The 18,472-nt window shown below is 27.3% G+C and overlaps 3 protein-coding genes across 3 annotated transcripts; 2 read left to right on the top strand and 1 right to left on the bottom strand.

The window, feature by feature from the left end:
* Nucleotides 1-2,116: 2,116 nt before the first annotated feature.
* On the top strand, nt 2,117-5,111 carry Phum_PHUM132290 (Nucleobindin-1 precursor, putative; the record flags this gene model as incomplete). Its single annotated transcript, XM_002424470.1, has 8 exons — nt 2,117-2,123; nt 2,422-2,689; nt 2,893-3,205; nt 3,344-3,446; nt 3,554-3,724; nt 3,819-3,985; nt 4,208-4,288; nt 4,389-5,111. 8 exons carry the CDS (start codon nt 2,117-2,119, stop codon nt 5,109-5,111), a joined length of 1,833 nt encoding a protein of 610 aa, XP_002424515.1.
* Nucleotides 5,112-5,329: 218 nt separating this feature from the next.
* Phum_PHUM132280 (set and mynd domain containing protein, putative) lies at nt 5,330-8,759 on the bottom strand (the record flags this gene model as incomplete). Its single annotated transcript, XM_002424469.1, has 10 exons — nt 5,330-5,454; nt 5,584-5,755; nt 5,842-5,963; nt 6,086-6,206; nt 6,279-6,459; nt 6,531-6,805; nt 6,884-7,193; nt 7,278-7,539; nt 7,644-7,977; nt 8,721-8,759. 10 exons carry the CDS (start codon nt 8,757-8,759, stop codon nt 5,330-5,332), a joined length of 1,941 nt encoding a protein of 646 aa, XP_002424514.1.
* Nucleotides 8,760-9,446: 687 nt separating this feature from the next.
* On the top strand, nt 9,447-14,347 carry Phum_PHUM132270 (uncharacterized protein; the record flags this gene model as incomplete). The annotated part of the gene is made up of 11 exons (XM_002424468.1): nt 9,447-9,767; nt 10,028-10,150; nt 11,052-11,197; nt 11,761-11,802; nt 12,698-12,767; nt 12,870-12,953; nt 13,041-13,142; nt 13,239-13,524; nt 13,605-13,869; nt 13,979-14,081; nt 14,189-14,347. The coding sequence occupies 11 exons, from the start codon at nt 9,447-9,449 to the stop codon at nt 14,345-14,347; spliced, it is 1,701 nt and encodes a 566-aa protein (XP_002424513.1).
* Nucleotides 14,348-18,472: the final 4,125 nt, after the last annotated feature.

Genomic DNA, 18,472 nt, shown 5'->3' with positions numbered 1-18,472 from the left:
TAATAATAATTAGTATAGTGGGTTTTTTTTTTAATTTAAAAAATTACCTAATTTATTAATAATAATAATAATTAAAAAATGATTGATCGATTACGTCAGGCCTTTTATATATATAATTTGTTTAATTTCCTATTTTTTTTTTTTTTTTATACTAATGTAAACATAAAATATTTTTTGTTTATAAAAAAAATTTTTTTTTTCTTTGCCCTTGATTAAATTGTTGTTGTTGTTGTTTAATATTTTTTTTTTAAAGAAGAAACACATTAAAATATAACATAAGATCATATTTAAAGACTTAAAAAGTTAATGAAAATGATTATTATTATTATTAATTTGTTTAAATAATTTATTTTTTGTGGTATAAAAGTTTAACATTTGTTTTGTGTGTTTGTTAACCTTAATGTTAAATGTTAAAATCTCTCTCTCTCTCTTCCACTTCCACTTCCTTCCCCCCACACCTTCTCCCATCCTTCCTCTCCCCAAAAAAAAGAAAGAAATAAAAACAGGAAGTTGAAATTATTTTTTTTTATTTAAAAACCAAAAACAAAAAATTTTGTTTTTTTTTTTTTTTTTTTTTTAACACATCCATGAAAAAGGCTTAATAATTAAATAAAGTATAAAATTTCATTTGTAATTATAAAGAAAATAAATTCAAATTAAAAATTTCCTTACAAAAAAAAACAAAAAAAAGGATTTTTGATGCTTACAAAGTGGGGGAGAGTAAGGGGACTAAGGGGTGTACAGTGGGGAGGAAAAAAAAGAACATTAAAAGTGTTATTTTTATCATCAACAACAACAACAACAACATCATCACCATTATCATCATCATCATCATTAAAAAAAAAAAAAATTTTTTTTTTTTTTTTGTGTGTGTGTGTAATTAAAAAAAAAAAAAGTAATAATAATGATGATGATGAAGTTGGGTAAGACATAATAAAATTATAAATTAAAACTTTTGTGGGAAATGCAATTATTCTGGTAAAAATCTCATATAACAGAAATTTTATGGCCCTTTTTATTATTATATATGGTTAATCTTTGTTTTCTCAAGATCAAATTGAATATTTGATACCTTACTCTTTTTCCCCCTTCCCCCCTTTCCCCCCATCTCTCTCTCTCTCTCTCTCTCTATTTATAATTAAATCAGAAAAATATTTTTAATTTTATGAAAAAAAATTTGACTAATGGCTTCATGGCTTCATGGCTTATGGCTTCATCATCGTTAATCAAATCATTAATATCATGCTTAATAAGTTATTATCATTATTATTACTTAATAAATAAATAAATCGTTACTTATTTTAATAAACTAGCATGCATAAAAGTTTATTTATTACCTTATTAACTCTCCTTTTTTTCATTTTTTTCATTTTTCAATCACTACATGCACTACTTAATGTCAACCGTTATTTTACGTTTTCTGGTGCCACATATAAATTAATTATTACCACGATTAAAATTCCAAAAAGAATGTAATGACTACAGTTGCGCCACTATTTGAAAGTTTTAGGAACTAAAACAAAAAAAAAAAAAAAAATTATCGGAAAAAAAAAAAAAAATTTGTGTCAAGATTCCAGGTGTTTTAACAGATTTTTATATTTTTTTTTTCCTTTCCTTTTCTTTTCTTTTTCAATATTAATGTTAATAAATATAATTATTATCAGTGTATTTATTATCGCATTTATGAATGATTGTTTTAAGTATTATTAATATTATCGTAACCGTTCATTTATAATTTTTCAGTTTATTATTATTATTATTATTTCCAATATCAATAAGGTTAGTTTGCATTGTTTTTATCAATTTGCTTTTTTTTACTATCATTTAAAATTTCTTTTTTTTAGTTTTTCTTAGTAAAACTAGAAATATATATAACACCGATTACTAAATTTGTTTTAGTGATTTGTTTTATTATGATTTTAATTTGAACATATTTAAACATCAAGTACCTTAAGTAATTCATAATGTCTACCCCATTTTTTACTTTTTCATATTAAAAAACGACAAAAATTGATTTTTTTAAAATATTTAAAAGGAATTGATTTAGTTTTGTTGCCTATTTTTGATCAATGTTTTGTATTCATAATATTATTTATTTGTTTAATAATTTCAATCAATGTCAGGTTTGTTATTTTTTGTAACAAGGTTAAATAATTTTTTTCATTATTTAAATACATTTCATTACAATGATAAAATATAAAATTTTATCATATTTAATTAGTTGTTAATAAATCATTAAAGTGATCACACATAAAAATATGCTACAATTTTTTTTTTTTTGAAATTTTCAATCGATAAGTAAGTTTTAAATTGTTCATTATTTTATTCGATTTAAATTTAATTTATATTAAATTTTACATTTTACAGATATGATATTTAAATTAGAAATTTTAAGTTTATTTTTGCTGCTTCATTCTGCAGCTGCACCTCCTCCTAGAAGAATAGAAAAAGATGAAAAACAACATGAATCCTCTCAAGAAAAAAATGATATAGAGGATTATGGTTTAGAATATAATAGATATTTAAAAGAAGTTATCGATTTGCTAGAAAGTGATCCAGAATTTAAAAAAAAATTAGAAGATGCTCATGAAGTCGATATTAGAAGCGGACAAATTGCTAAAGAATTAGAATTTGTCGATCATAAAGTCAGAAGTAAATTAGATGAAGTCAAACGTCAAGAAATCGAAAGGTAAATATTGATTTTATGTATATGATTACATCCAAATGACAAAAAATATTAATATTTACACAGACTTTTTCAGACAAATGATGTTCATTCTTTTCATTCAATGTAAATAAATTTTATGCAAATAATCTGTTTGCTATATTTTTCTCACTATATACCAACATTACTCATTCCGAATCTTTTTTTTTTTTTTAACATGAAACTAGGTTGAGGCATCTTGCTCAAAAGCAAGTCGAACTCAGCAATGGAATCGATACTGAACATGTAAAAGTATCATCCGAACATTTGGATCACCACAATCCTCACACGTTCGAAATGGAAGATTTAAAAAAATTAATTGCAAAAGTTTCCTCAGATTTAAATGAAGCCGATGAAAAAAGAAGAAAAGAATTTAAGGAATATGAAATGCAAAAAGAATATGAAAAACAACAAAAATTACAACATTTGTCTGGAAGCGAAAGGGAAGCTTTCGAAAAACAAATCAAAGAAAATGAAACCAAACACAAACAACACGAACCTGTAAGTGAAAAAAACCAAAAAAAAAAGTTTCAATATTATTATTATTATGTTTATTTTATTCCTGGATGTTATGTAAAAATGTTACTCGCAATCATAACATTTCACTTAAATGATAAAAATATGTCTGTCATGTTTTAGTTACACGAACCCGGAAGCAAACAACAATTGGAAGAAGTTTGGGAAAAGCAAGATCACATGGAAAATCAAGAATTTGATCCAAAAGTTTTCTTTCAACTTCACGGTAAGGTTATGAATGATTGAATGAATGAATGTAATGAATGAATGAATGTTATGAATGAATTAAAACTAAATCATAAGCAATGCTTAATTACTAATTCATACACACAGATTTGGATGGTAATGGACATTGGGATCACAACGAAGTGAAAGCATTGTTTCTTAAAGAATTAGATAAATTATACGAGGCAGGAGCACCGGAAGATGACATGAAAGAAAGAGTTGAAGAAATGGAAAGAATGAGAGAACACGTGTTTAGCGAAGCAGACAAAAACAAAGATGGTAACAAACATTTGAACATTCGGGAGGGGGAAACGTTTAAACGATAATAAAACAATTAGTAAAAAAAAAAAAATGTATTTATTCCTTTTCCCAGGACTCATTAGCTACGATGAATTTATCGAAAAAACAAAACAACCTGAATTTGAAAAAGATCCCGGTTGGGAAACGTTGGATCAAAAACCTGTTTACACTCATGAGGAATACCTCGAATTTGAAAGGAGAAGACAGGAAGAAGTGCAAAAAATGATTCAACAAGGATTGGTAAGAATTTTCTTTTTTCCCACTCTCACTCTCTCTCTCTCTCTCTCTCTCTTTCTCTATCCAGAGAATGTGTAAAATCTTTAAAAACAGATTTTGTGTCATTTTTTGCCACAAATTATTATTATTATTTTTTCTGCTTTGTAGTTTTTATTAACAAGTTTTTGCATTGTAGTTAAATTTAGTTTTTTTTTGGCTTTTTTTTTTTTTTTTTAACGAAATCAGATTCCGCCTCAACCTGTATTCAATGGTGATCCTTATTACGCACATCATCAACAGCAACAGCATCAGCAGCAATACGTTCAAGTAAGAAAATTTTTTTTTTTTTTTTTTTGCCTGATCAATCATTGCGCGGGTACAAGAGTACAAAAATTCGGAGTTTAACATTTGAATTTTTTTTTTTTAGTATCAAACTCATCATCAACCCCAGGTTGGTTATCCTCATCACCTTCAAGGAGGAGGAGGAGGTTATGGAACACAGGAACAACTACGTTACGCGGCAAATTTTCCCAATCAACCTCATCAACCCATTCAACCGATTCACGGGTTAAATCATAATCCGAATCAACCTCCTCATCAGGTTCATATGAATCAATATCAACAACAACAACAACAACAACAACCGAACAATCAACACGGAAATTTAAATCAACCTTCTCAAGATTATCATAGCCAGCAACAACAACAACAACAAAAAGTAAATTCAAACGAAATGTCACAAGGTCAAAATAATGTTCATCATCAACAACAACAACAACAACAAGGAGGAGGAGTAGGAGGTTTTCAACAACAACAACAAGGTCATCAGCAACCTCATGTACAACAGCCACAACAACAACAACAACATAATCAGGCTCCGTTAACAAACGCAAATCAAAAATCACAAGAATACAGTAGCAGTAATCAACATTCTTCACACATTCCCGGAAATAATCCACAACAACCGCATTATCAACAACAAGGACACGATCCGAACGAAATCCGAGTTAATCAACACCAACAATTAAATCTTAAATATTCAAATCTCGATGGTGACACTCCATTGCATTCACAGTCAAACGTTCAAAAAGAAAGTCACGAGGGTAATTCAATAGACGATTCACAAAAACAGAAAAAAATGACAAATTAATTAAAAAAAAAAAAAAAAAAAACCTTTTTTTTTAATTTACGAACGATTCAATTTTTTAAATGGTGGCGCATTTTTTTGTAAATAATTATTATTATTATTATTTTTTTTTTCGTGTCCTTTTACCATTATTATTACTATTATTATTTATAATTTTTTATTAATACGAAATATATATATATTATACTTACGTGAATGAGAATGAATGATTGAGAATGAATTCATTTAATGAATGATTTTAAAAAATCAATATTATTTTGAATTTCTTTAAAATCATTATTATCATTTCCCATGAGTATTTGTATTATTCCTTTGGCTCTTTCGTAATATTCAATACCTTCTCTCGCTATTTTTTTACTGAAATAATAATAATAGTAGTAGTAGTAATAGCGGTGGTTTAAGATTAAAGTTGTTGCGGTGGTGGTGATGATAATGATGATACATTACCTATAATTATTATTATTATTATTATTACTAGCTTGATCGATTTGAATGCAATAATTCGTCGACGCATCGCCGATTTTTTTCAATGCGTAACCCAATTCAATACTAAATGATCCGAAACGTTTTTCCTCTGATAAAATTGTACATTTTAATATTACCAAACATTTATCGTAATCTTCTAATTTGGAAAAACACGAAGCAGCCTGTGGAAGAGAAAGAGAGAAAAAAAAAAAAACCATTGATAAATTACTATGAGGGGAAAAAAGACAAAATTTTATCATTATTATACCTGATCCGCTGAATAACATAAATCTTTATTAAATTTATATAATATTTTTCTACCGATGATGAAAAAATTTAAAAATTTTTTTAAAGCATCTAATATTTTCCCTTGTTCCTTAAATGATTCTCCTATAAAAACAAAAATTAATGTCAAATCAAAGTTATCGTAATAAATAAAAGTTAATAATAATAATAATAATAATAATAATAAATACCTTCTTGTAATTGAACATATATATGATTTTTTCTACGAATAACATCTTGACTTATTATTGAATTTTTATTGCAATCTAAACAGTATCCATTATTCGAATCATTTATTATAATGAGGGGACCTTTGCATTCGAAACACATGTAAGCCATAAACCTTTCCTAAAAATAATTTTATTATTATTATTATTATTATTATTAATTAAAAAGTATTTTTAAATGTTAATAACTCACCATAATATCATATTGTTGATGACATGCCATGCAATGACAATTAAAAAAATATTGCTTCCTCAAAATCTCTTGTCTTTCTTCCTTTTTCATTCTTTTCGCATGTGGTCCATAACAATTAAATATTTCTTCACCAGCTTTAATTGGTTTTGAAGCTCTTACTATTAAATGATTGTTGGAAAAGCTAGTATGAAATAGAAATAGAGATTGAGAAAGGGTAAAAAAGGATTCGAGTTAAGTGATAATATTTCATACCTGGTAATTATGGATGGTTCACACGAATGATTCATCATGCTAGCTGATGGATAAATAGCAGTTCCTATTCTTTTTTCAATTAAATCAACAGCATTTGAATCGTTGGAATCATCTGTTATTACATCAGTGATTGCATGACCGTTGCATATAAGTTGTAATATGTGTTTAAATAAAGTTGATGCGACAATTTCCAAATTATTATCATCATCATCATTAGATTCATTTGAGAAATATGAAGTATGAGTTTTTAAATACAATGCTAATAATGAAGCAGTCTAAATAAGAAAAATTTTGTAAATATTTTTTTAGTTGGTGCCATCATTTAAAAAGGATGAGATATGTTAGTACATTACCAATGCATATTGAAATAAATGTTTGCCTTCGTATTTTTCCAAATTTGTTATCAAACCATAAACATTATGGTATGAATTATTTTCACATGGAACGATGCCATCGAAATATTTCGTCTCTGTATAACTTGAAATTAATTTTTTTAATTCTTTGTAATTTGATGAAGCTGCTAATATTAATCTGAGGCTTAAATGAGCAATTCCGATCGATTTGAAAAATTTTCCTTTGCCACATTCGAACGAATGTACCGATTTTTCAAATTTTTTTTTACACTCCACAGAACAATAAATAACATCTAAACATTTGTCACATCTGAAATAAAATTTTTAGATAGAAATTTTTATGTGTAGAAAATAATAACCAAATTGATATGCACTTAAATTCATTAATACTCACGGTATGGGTGATATGGTTTGTTTGGCACAATTGTGGCAAACTTCATGAAATAATATATATGCAAAAGGTTTTTCAACAAATAAAACATCTCCAACTTCGATATCGTGTAGAGCTTTGACATGTCTTCCCAAAGTCTCATTATAAAATACATTTATATATGATGATGCTGACGGAAAGGTATTGCTTACACCTCCTACAGGTACTGGTAGCTCTAACTTATTATTATTATTAACAACACCGTTTGGCACTTGCGAGAAATCCACTTCATTTTTAAATTTTACAAATAATTCTGTAAATTAAATAATTTTTTCAATTAAATGAAAAAATAAAATATTTATTTTATTTAATGTGTATATAAATACATACCTTCTGCTTGCGATGCTTTACAATTTTTTTGTAAAATTATTTTCGCTTTGTTATAATCACCCAAGTGTATTAAACATTTGGCTTTTCTTAAAATTAATTTTTTATATTGTTTACTAGAACATCCTGAACTCAATGCTAAATCAATATCTTGAAGGCTTTCATTAAAACGTCCAAGTTTTTGTAAAACGAGTGAACGATTCGAATATACCAATGAAAGAGCCTCCTCACAATTATTATTATTATTATTATCGGCGTAAAATATACTGTCAGTGTAAAGTGACAAACTTTCATTATATTTTCCATTTGTAAATTTTTCATTTCCTTCTATTCTTTTCTTTATTGACAATTCATTGTTTTTACTACCTGTATTTTTTATATTATTTGTATATTTTGTTAAATAATCCTCCAATACATTCCTGAATTAAAAAAAAAAAATAAATAATTATCAATAAAGTAAGGTTAAAACAAATATTATTATTATTATTTTATTGTAAATTATATATATATATATATATATATATATATATACCTGATTTTTTTATTTTTTAAACAAAACGATATAAATTCTTCTTTATTTTTTATTTTATTAATATCATTTTCGAATGATTTCGTTAGAGGTTCTAAAACATTTTTATCCCAGGTATTGATAGTCATTGTGTTCTTACTGTAATTTTTTCCTTTTTCTTACTGTAAAATAAAATGTCTGGTTAGAAAATTTGCTTTTTTTTTGTCTTTCAAAATACATTTATTTATAACCGTTTTTTTTAAAATGTTGAATAAATACTTTTCGATGCTATTGATTTATAATGGCTATAAAGAATAATAATTTAAATTTTAGAAAATACAACTAGTTATTAATTATTTATCGGTTTTTAAATAATATTAAAGTAAAAAAAAAATTGATTTAGAATGATTGATTAACAAATTAATTAATTTGATTTTTTTTAATTTTAATCGTAGGAAAACTTTATGAGATTTTTGGTGCAACCTGAGCTTATTGTAATAAGATAAAATAATTTCTCTTTGAATCCGCATAAAGTAAATGCGTGTCGACGGTTTTTAGTCATTGTGACGTACTTCCGTTATTAACTCTGACAATTGCAGTTCGCGTCTCATAGATTTGTGAAATCTAATAACTGGATTTTTTTTTTCTTTTTTTTTTGTATTCTTGGCGCTTTTTTAAAACTAAACTTTTTAATTATATAATACTCGTGTTTATCATTAATATATAATTATATATATCAGGTAAATATATAAGTTTGTTATATTTTAATCGTTGTCTAATAATTACCGATGACTCGTTTATTTTTATTTTTCCTTTTTTTAATACATAATATTCATTATGATAGACCACCATGCTTCTAATTCACGAGAAGTAGTTGTATGTTTGTTGAAAAAGTGCGGGTAAAAATATAAAATGGTCGGTTAATTGTAATTAAACTTCGATTTGTGTTTATTTGAGTTTTTCAAATATGGCGGTTGTATTGATGAAATGCTCAAAATTTTTACTCACTCGATTACTGCTACTACCCTGCACTGGCGTAACCGGTCTTGAATTTTGAATTCCTTTTTTTTTTTTTGAAATTTAACTCTCTGATTTTTATTGTTTTATGAGTCCCTCTTATTTCCTTCCTCTTCTAAATCTAAAATTATTCATATCAGTATATAATTAATATCAAATAAATGAGTTTTGAGAATTTTGTCCCAATTATTATTATTATTATTATTTGTTTTTTAAATAATTTTTTTTTGTAATAGTCACCTTTGTAAATTTAAATAAATTTATAATTTCTGTCCTAGCAGATGGCAAATCGTCGAACCTTCGGTTCTGGAAATTATGGAGGAGTTAGTAGCAGCGGAGGAGGGGGTGGGGGTGGAGGGGGCGGTGGCGGAGGCGGTGGTTATAGTCAAGGGAATAGGGGTAATTATAGTTTAGGGGGAGGTTTAGCCGGTGTTAGTCCTTGGCAAAGTGGAAGTTCACCTGGGAGAAGCGGATTGCAAAGTGGAAATAATTCAGTTCCATCATTATTGACTACTAATAATCTATTAAATCAGTTAACTAATGATTCTTCTATTGCAATCGCAACAAAACTTTTAACATCGATACTTCCAGTACAACCACCTGTAAGTAAAAAAAAAAAAAATTTTTTTATCGATCATATCAAACCCCATCGATTGATTTTTACCAATAATAATAAAATTATTTTAATTATCAATTAATTTATATCATTTAAAAAAAAAAACTTGTTATGATAATTATCATAATTGAAAAATAGCATATCTGATAAGTTTTTTCTTTTCGACATTTGTTTAAAATTTTTACACCTGTATCTACTACTACTCGTTATTTTTTCTGATTACAAACACTTTAAAATTAACTTTAGGTTCAGCAGCCGCCATCTTTAATGAGCCTTAATAATTCTTATGGTAGTTCAGTGAGATATGGAGGTGGATCTTATGGCAGTGAACGTTTCAGAAGAAATGAAAAGAGATCGGATAATTTCAGGGTAAGTCGATAACCTAACAGGTCACAATTTTTTTCTTTTTTTTTTTTTTTTAAATAGGGATTACAGGTACAGGAGAAGGGAGGAAACAAAGGAAGAAAATAGAAAACAGCCTGATGGGGTTGATTTCCAATAGGGGAAGTTTTTGTCTTCTTTACATAGATGCATTAAAATAGTTATATTATTATTATTACCCTTAATTTTTTTGTGCATTTTGACCTCATGAATCTTCAGATGAATTCAATCGTTAAATCTTACTTTTTTAAAAAAAAAAAAAATTTAATTAAAAATGAAATTAATTATTAAATGAAAATTTCAGGAAAAGAAAAAAAAAAAAATTGTTATTAATTTTAAATTAGCTATTGATTTCATCGAGATGATCTCTTATTTGAGTGATTTTGTGTATATGTGAGAGGGTAACAACCATGTTTTCTTCTTTTATTTTTTTATATATATATATGCATATTTACAATGGTATATATATATATTAAGTATATATATTTGTAATAATTTTTTTTACTTTTCTCAGATATCAATTTTGGCCTAAAAAAATTTCAATTTTTAAATTTTTGTCCATTTCATTTTCCCGGCTTTTTGTATGTACATCATCATCATCATCATCGAATTTCTGCCTAATTCATGTAAATTCCGTTTCTAATTCCAGTTTATTGAAATGGATTGAAATTTTTTACATATATGTATTTATTTTTTTTTCCAATGCAACAACATGACAAAAAGCAGAAATCAATTAACAAACAAACAAACAAGCAGAAAAAAAATTTAAAAAATTTAATTTTTGTTGACGTACATACATACATATATATATATGAACATAAATGGAGAAGTTATTATTTTTTTTTTTTTGTCACTTTTGATTCGTTTTCGTTCTTCAACTTTCATATAGAATCGTCGTCAGGCTAACGATCGGAACAAAGATCGTAGTAAAGGTGGTGACAACAAACCGCGGACTGATAAGAACAAAATGAAAGCCAATAAAGATGAAAAGGATAAGATCAAGAAAGAAGATGAGGATGAGAATGAAGATGAGAGGTAAGATGAACTCATCAATCAGCTAACCCGCAAAAAAACCCGAAAAAAAAAAAAAAAAAACTTATCGTTTACAAAACATTTTCTCTGCCCCCCTCCCTCTAAGCCCTTTCCACCCCCACCGCCTTCTCGAAGGCGTTCTCTTCCTCTAAATTTTTTTTTATATTTAAAATCGAAATTATTCGCTAATTCGATACTAATTACTTTCTACCGGTAAGAATAGTTCAGTTTTAGTATTTGACGTCACTAAAATGACGTCATATCGGTCACGTGATTAGTTTTTACTCCATTCAATACAGAAATTCATTTTTTTTTTTTTAAATGGAAACAGGTTCTTGTCTGTGATGTCTCTCGAGGTATTTCAGTTTCCCCCCCCCTCTAAATAAGCTATTTTAAAAAAATCAATCAATCAATCAATTATCGATCGATTATAAACAATCATTTCTTTTTTTTTTTTGAAATTTCTTTCGTCCGCACATTTCCCCCCCCCCCCTCCCGTAAACGAAATCTAAAAAAATAAGCTAGCTGATATACTATCTCGTTAGTTAAATTTTAATTGGCATCAGTGCCTGGATTGCATCGAAAGGCATCGTCCATGTGCCTGGATGGTAAGTAAAACAGGTAAAGGTTCACTTTTCACATGCATACATACCTGCGTTCGTAACCTGTCATTATTATTTTATTACCAAATTTTTTTTTTTTATGTTTTAGATTCGCGACGACGAAAAAAAAAAAAAAAAAAGTAAAATTTGAGGTCAAAGGACAAGAAAAACGATTTTAAAGTTTTTAAATAATAATAATAATGATGAAGTGTTACGAACGCAAGGTTTATTTTATTATTATTATTATTATTGTAATTTATTGTTCTCGTGTACAATTTATGAATATCTATTGATTCCGTTGGGAAAAAAATTTAATTAATGACGTCAGTTTTAGATTATTTATGATCGTTCGTTTACAGACAAAGAACGGAAAATGGGGTGTTTGTCTGTTATACGCATCGACGAAAAAATTTTGATTTGATATTTTTTTAAAAATTTATTTTGTTGTTAAAATGATATTTTGTATAAATAATTGGGATTGTGAAGTGAGTTTTGAATTATTGAATTTGCCCCCCACACACACGCGCGCGCGTTTAAAAAATGGCGGACGCTTATAGGTAGAAAAACCGACCGATGGTGTTTTGGATAAAAAATAATAATGAAAATTACAGACTTACGTCTTTTCTCCATTTCCGATTCCAATTTTTTGTCGATTACACAAACGCCATTCTTGTAAAGTTTCCTTTGTACTTTGCAATCCTAAAAAAAAAAAAAAAAAAACAAAATGGTTGTCAGATTATGTATATACAAAATATCATTTATTGCAACTCGTGTTAACAAACAAAAAAAAAATGGAGTCGTTCAATTAGTTAGTTATTGTTATCATAATTGATGCAATGATTCGTATCAAAAATTGAAATTTTTTTTTTTTTTTTTTTTTTTTCTTTATGAAATTTTTCAGGAAAGCAGACGAGGGAGATGGAAAGGGTGAAAATCAAGATGAATCTCAAAAAGAAGGAAACGATGGAGATGTGAGTTTGTTTAATTATTATTATTATTACTATTATTATTATTATTATTAATTATTATTATTATTTGGGTTTTATTTTGTCATGTGCGTTTGTTTGTTACAGGGAGAATTCATTGCCGAATATGATAACATACCCTCGAAATTGTTTCACTGTCACGTTTGTGGTAAAAGCATGTGGAACGACGTGGTGAGAAAGAAGAATTTTTTATTTATTTATTTATTTACATAAAAAAAATTGTAATAATAATAATAATTATTATTATTTATTTTTCAGTCTTTCGACACTCACATCAAAGGAAGAAATCACAGAAACAAATTACGGGATTTGGAAGAAAGTTATCAATTGCAAACCGATCTCATGAGGCAAATAGCTGCCGTGAGTAGTATTACAAAAACAACAACAACAACACGTGAAGTTTTATTATTATTATTATTATTATTATTATTATTATTATTATTATTATCATTTTAGATGTCATTGAAATTGGAAGAATTAAGGCGCGGCGGAAAACGGAGGCCTTATCCGGATCAATATTGTAAAATGTGCGATTTGCATTTCAACGGAATGACAATGTTTGCTCATCGTTCCACGACGGAACATCAAAATCTAAAACGTTTCATTCATCCATCTTGCGAAATGTGCAAAATCGATTTTCAAGTCCGGATCGAATACGACGAACACGTATTGACCCCTCAACACCTTCAAAACGAAGCCAAAGCTTTAATGAGAAAGGAAAAATTCGAGAAGGATCCGTTTTGTAAGATTTTCTTCTTCTTTTCATTCGAATCGATGTTTTATCGGGAAATTTACAAAAGGAGGATTTTCTTTTTGTCGTAGATATCAAACTCCGAGAAAAGGAAATGAAAGTTGCACAATTAACCGACGAAACGGGAGACATTAAAGAAAAAGGATTCGTCGTATTGACGGCAGAAGATAAAGCTCTTATGCAAAATTTGATGAGCGAAAACGAATCTCTTCCGGATTACGATCCGGATGCGGAAACTCTTGTTGCCGAACATTTCGTCGTCCCGACATCCGGATACTATTGCAAAGCATGCAAACTTTTCCTATTGTCGAGCGATTACGTCGACGTTCATTGCAGGTGCGATACTCGATTACTTTTCTTTTCTTTCCCCCCCCCCCCCAATGGATTTTTTTTATCAAATGCGGACGAATGATATTATTATTATTATTATTTTTTTTTTTGGCAGAACCGTGTCTCACTACAATAAATACATAGAAACGTTAAAACAGGAAGCTTCAAAGGTGCAAAAAACGGTCGAAGCAGAAGGAGAATCTGAAAATGAAAAAAGAGTACGTAGCAATAGTCGATTTCGATTTAAAAAAAAAAAAAAAAAAAATCAAAAATAATATCGCAATTTTTTAATATCCCCCCTCTCCCGCCATTTTCTTTTTTTTAGAAATCGGATTCGAACGAAGACAACGGCGGAAATTGGAAACGCAGAAAAGTTGAAAGTAAAAATAACGAAGTTAACGGTGGGAAAAAATACGATCCCGAAGAAACTCTCGACGATGCGGTCGAAGATTTCACGTCCGACGCAAGTGTAAGTTATTCATAAAAATAAATAAGAAAGAGAGAGAGAGAGAGAGAGAATAATTAGCTATGGAGTTTCAAAAGGGGAAAAGAGAGAGAGAAAAAAACAAAATTCATCGCGAATGAATGAATGAATTGATTATTTAAATTGTTTTCAGTGGTTTTCAAATTCGGAGGGGCAAAACAAATTTTAATTTTAATTTTTTTTTAAAATTTACTACTGCGCTTGCGCTTCATTTAACCGAAAGAAAATGATGATGATGATGATGATGATAATAATAATAATTAATTAATTAACATTTATAAAAATTGATAATTTTTTAACAATGAGAAAATTCGTCGCGTATTTCGTACGTACGAATCGTATTGGAAAACGGGGTGGTTTGGGGGTGAGGGAGGGTATGGGGAGGAGGAGGAAGGATAAAAATTATACGTCCGCGTAATTATTATCATTGTCGTTACGATACAAGTCACTTAAAATGATGGTTGACGGTTGCTCGTGCAAAAAAAAAAAAAAAAAAATTAATTTTTGATTTGAGCGATCGGGGGTTATATACTAAGTATTATCATTATTATTACTATTATTATTATTATTATTATTTTTAATTATTATTATTATTATTAGCAACGCGTTAAACATCGATATGGTATCGGGGACATGAAACTTAAACTAATGAAACTATTTTATTTTATTATTTTTTTAACAAAACCGACTCGTTATCTTTTATTTTAACGTATTTAACTAATTATTAACCTTTTTTTTTTCTTTATGAACAGTATCCGTAAGTGGTGATGACGTATTTAATAAATAATAATAATACTAATAATAATAATAATAAATACGTTTAAAAACGATTACAAATTATTTTTATTTTTAAGGTTTCTGAAGGAAATATGTAATATTATAATTATTCGTTTTATTATTATTATTATTATTTAAAATTATTTTTCGATGATTTTCTTATTATCATTATTATTATTATTATTGTTATTTTTTTTTTGACATTTGATATTTGCATTTAAAATTTAAATTAATAATAATAAAATTTACTCATGTGTATTAGTTATTAAAATTATTTATTAATGTTATTTAGATCTCTCTCTCTCTCTCTCTCTCTCTCTCTCTCTCTCTCTCTCTGTCTCTCACTCACTCACACTCTTTCTCTCTCCTTTGTTTTATTTTTCTATAACGCGTACTTATTATTATTATTAATATGTAAAATATCTATAAGTATATTCCAGAGGGAGTTAATACTCTCCCTTTCTCCCGTTTTAAAAAAAAAAATTTTAAACCTAATTATTATTACTCACTCGGTGTGTGTGAGGTGTTTAAATTAATTAATTCGATTTCGTTTGAAAACCACTGATTTTATTATTATTATTATTATTATTATTATCAAAAGTAAAGAGGTTGTTTCACCTTCATTCATTTCATCATTTTACGCATTATTAATACACACATGTACACGCACACGCACACATTCACACGAACGTTTGTTTGTTTGTTTGTTTGTTTTGCACGATATAAAGAAAAGAAAAAAAAAAAACGATTTTTTTTTTTTTTTTCATATTTTGTAATTGTTGAAATGATTATTCAGGCAAAGGGAATTACTATCAATCCGGAAACGCCTGATACGGGACACGGAGAAAAGGAAGAAAGAGATGAAGGAGGAGAAGAAGAAAAAACGACGGGAAAAACCGGAATGACAACGAGACGTCAAAGAGGGCGGGCAGCAAAAAAATAATTTTTTTTTTCCCTAAATATTTATTATTTAAATTATTAACGCGATAGACATAAAGAGAGAGAGAGAGAGAGAGAGAGAGAGAGAGAGAGAGATAGGGAAAGAGAAAGAGACAAAAAAAATCATTCCGCTGTTTATATCATTATTATTATTTTATTTATGTGTGATTTTTTGACAAGGTTAATAATACCGCCCGACATTTATACGTCATACGAACCGCCTCTCGCTTTGCACCGCCCCCCCTCCCTCCCCCAACCGCTCACCACGGATCCCGCGAAAAATTTATTTAAAAAAAAAAAAAAAAAAAAACGGGGATTTCCCTTCCTCCGGATTCAAGTCGTCGTCGTCGTCTGCTACTACTTTTGTATACAAACGATACAAACTGAATTAAAATGAAATCAAGGCAAACACAAACGCAAACACACGCGCGCACGCACACACGCACCACATTTAAACAAGCATCAATTCATTATCAACAATTATTATTATTATTATTATTATTATTATTACAGGTTTTCGTTTCTCGATAATGAAAAAAAAAAAATTGAGGAAACGAAAAAAAAAAAAAAAAAGAAATTATTATTATTATTATTATTATTATGATCGCTATCGTTATTATTATTATCATTGTGTAAATCACGTTTTTTTTTATCACCACGTAGGAAATAATAAATTAAAAAATCAATCATTATTATTATTATTATTATTATTATTTTCTAAACGTTTGTAATTTAGTAAGGCTCTTAACCTTTTTTTTCCGATACAGTGACGTAAGATGGTTGTTGTTGTTGTTTGTCGATTAATCGTTTTTTTAAATGACAACAACAACAACAACAACAATCGCGATGGCGTGGAAATCCGATCGTGACAATTTAACGTTTTTTTTTTTTTTTTATATAAAAATTATTATTATTATTATTATTGTTTTTTTTTTAATACGTTTAAACAATGCAAAAGAAAAGTAAAGAAAACCTGAACAAACGGTTGTCATCATCATCTCACGCTTTTCGTTTGTAGTCGTTTTATTATTATTATTATTATTTACCGTTGAGTTTTTTTTCCTTGTACGACGATAGAACATTATTATTATTATTATTATTAGTATTTATTAACCGAAAGGGGTGAAGGGGGGGGGGGAGAAAAAATTTTTTTTTTGCTTTTTTGCCCGCTCTGACAGAATTACTATTATTATTATTATTATTATTTTTGACATAATGAAAAATGATTTGATTGATTGATTATATTTTTTGTGATTTGTGGTGATTGACTGATTGATTGATTGATTGACAGATGAAAGTTTTATATTCATACACAGACACACACACATGCATAAATGGTAGCATTTACAATACAAGAAAAATTTTGTTAATTTTTTTTCTTTCTTTTTTTTTCAAAATGAAATTGATGATTGATTGATTGATTGATTGATTGATTGAATTCTCATGATATCTTCCATTTTTTGAAATATATATATATATATGAATGAAATAAAGATGAAATGTATTTGATGATAAATTTTTCTTTTTTTTTGTTGGGGGTTTTCTCGGTTTAACATTTATAATCTCATACAATACATTTGTAATCCCCCATTCATCCCTTAATCCTTTAGATTTAATTTGATTGAACCCCAATTATCATCATATTAAAAATTGTTTAATTAAAATAATATTTAATTAAAATTTGAAATTTTTTTTAAATAGAAAATCTTAATCTTTTATAAAATTCCTGTTTATTACACACACACACACACACACACATTATATGTATATGTACCTTAAATGATTTTTTTGATTTTTCAGGTGAAGAAGTTTTACAGTGATAGAAAAAATTTTTCTTCTTCAACGGAAATACCTTTTTTACTTTGAATTTTTTTTGTAAAGGAAAAAAATTTTTTTTGAAAAGCAATAAAAATGATTATTCAACAACCGTTATTATGACATTGCTTAATTGTGACTTTGATTTTTAACAAAAAAAAAAAAAATATATATATATATATATATATATATATAATTGATTTTTTCTGTAATACTATTAAATAATAATAATAATAATAATAATAAACTTTAATTTAAAATGATGATTAATTGATTTGATAATTTTTTAAAGACAGAAAGAAATAAAACATAATTTAATATTACTTACATTTTTAATCTCTTTTTTTTTTTTTGCGTCCATAAACCAAATCAAAAAACGTTAAATTTTGAATTCGTTCTTTTTTCTCGTCTCGAATGAGAATTGTGACGTCACGTTCGAATAAGCCTCCGTGATTGATTAAAAAAAAAAATATGTCGAACTAAATATCATCATTTAATAATGTTTTTTATTAAATGATTCACCTGAAAATAATAATAATTATATATTATTAGATTTCGTTTTTATTTATTTATTTAATAAAAACTAATTATTAA

The sequence above is a fragment of the Pediculus humanus genome, genomic scaffold, assembly GCF_000006295.1.
Source record: "Pediculus humanus corporis 1103172107477 genomic scaffold, whole genome shotgun sequence".
NCBI lineage: Eukaryota > Metazoa > Arthropoda > Insecta > Psocodea > Pediculidae > Pediculus > Pediculus humanus.
Note: the sequence above shows the minus strand (reverse complement) of the source record. Positions and strands in the feature narration are given on the sequence as shown.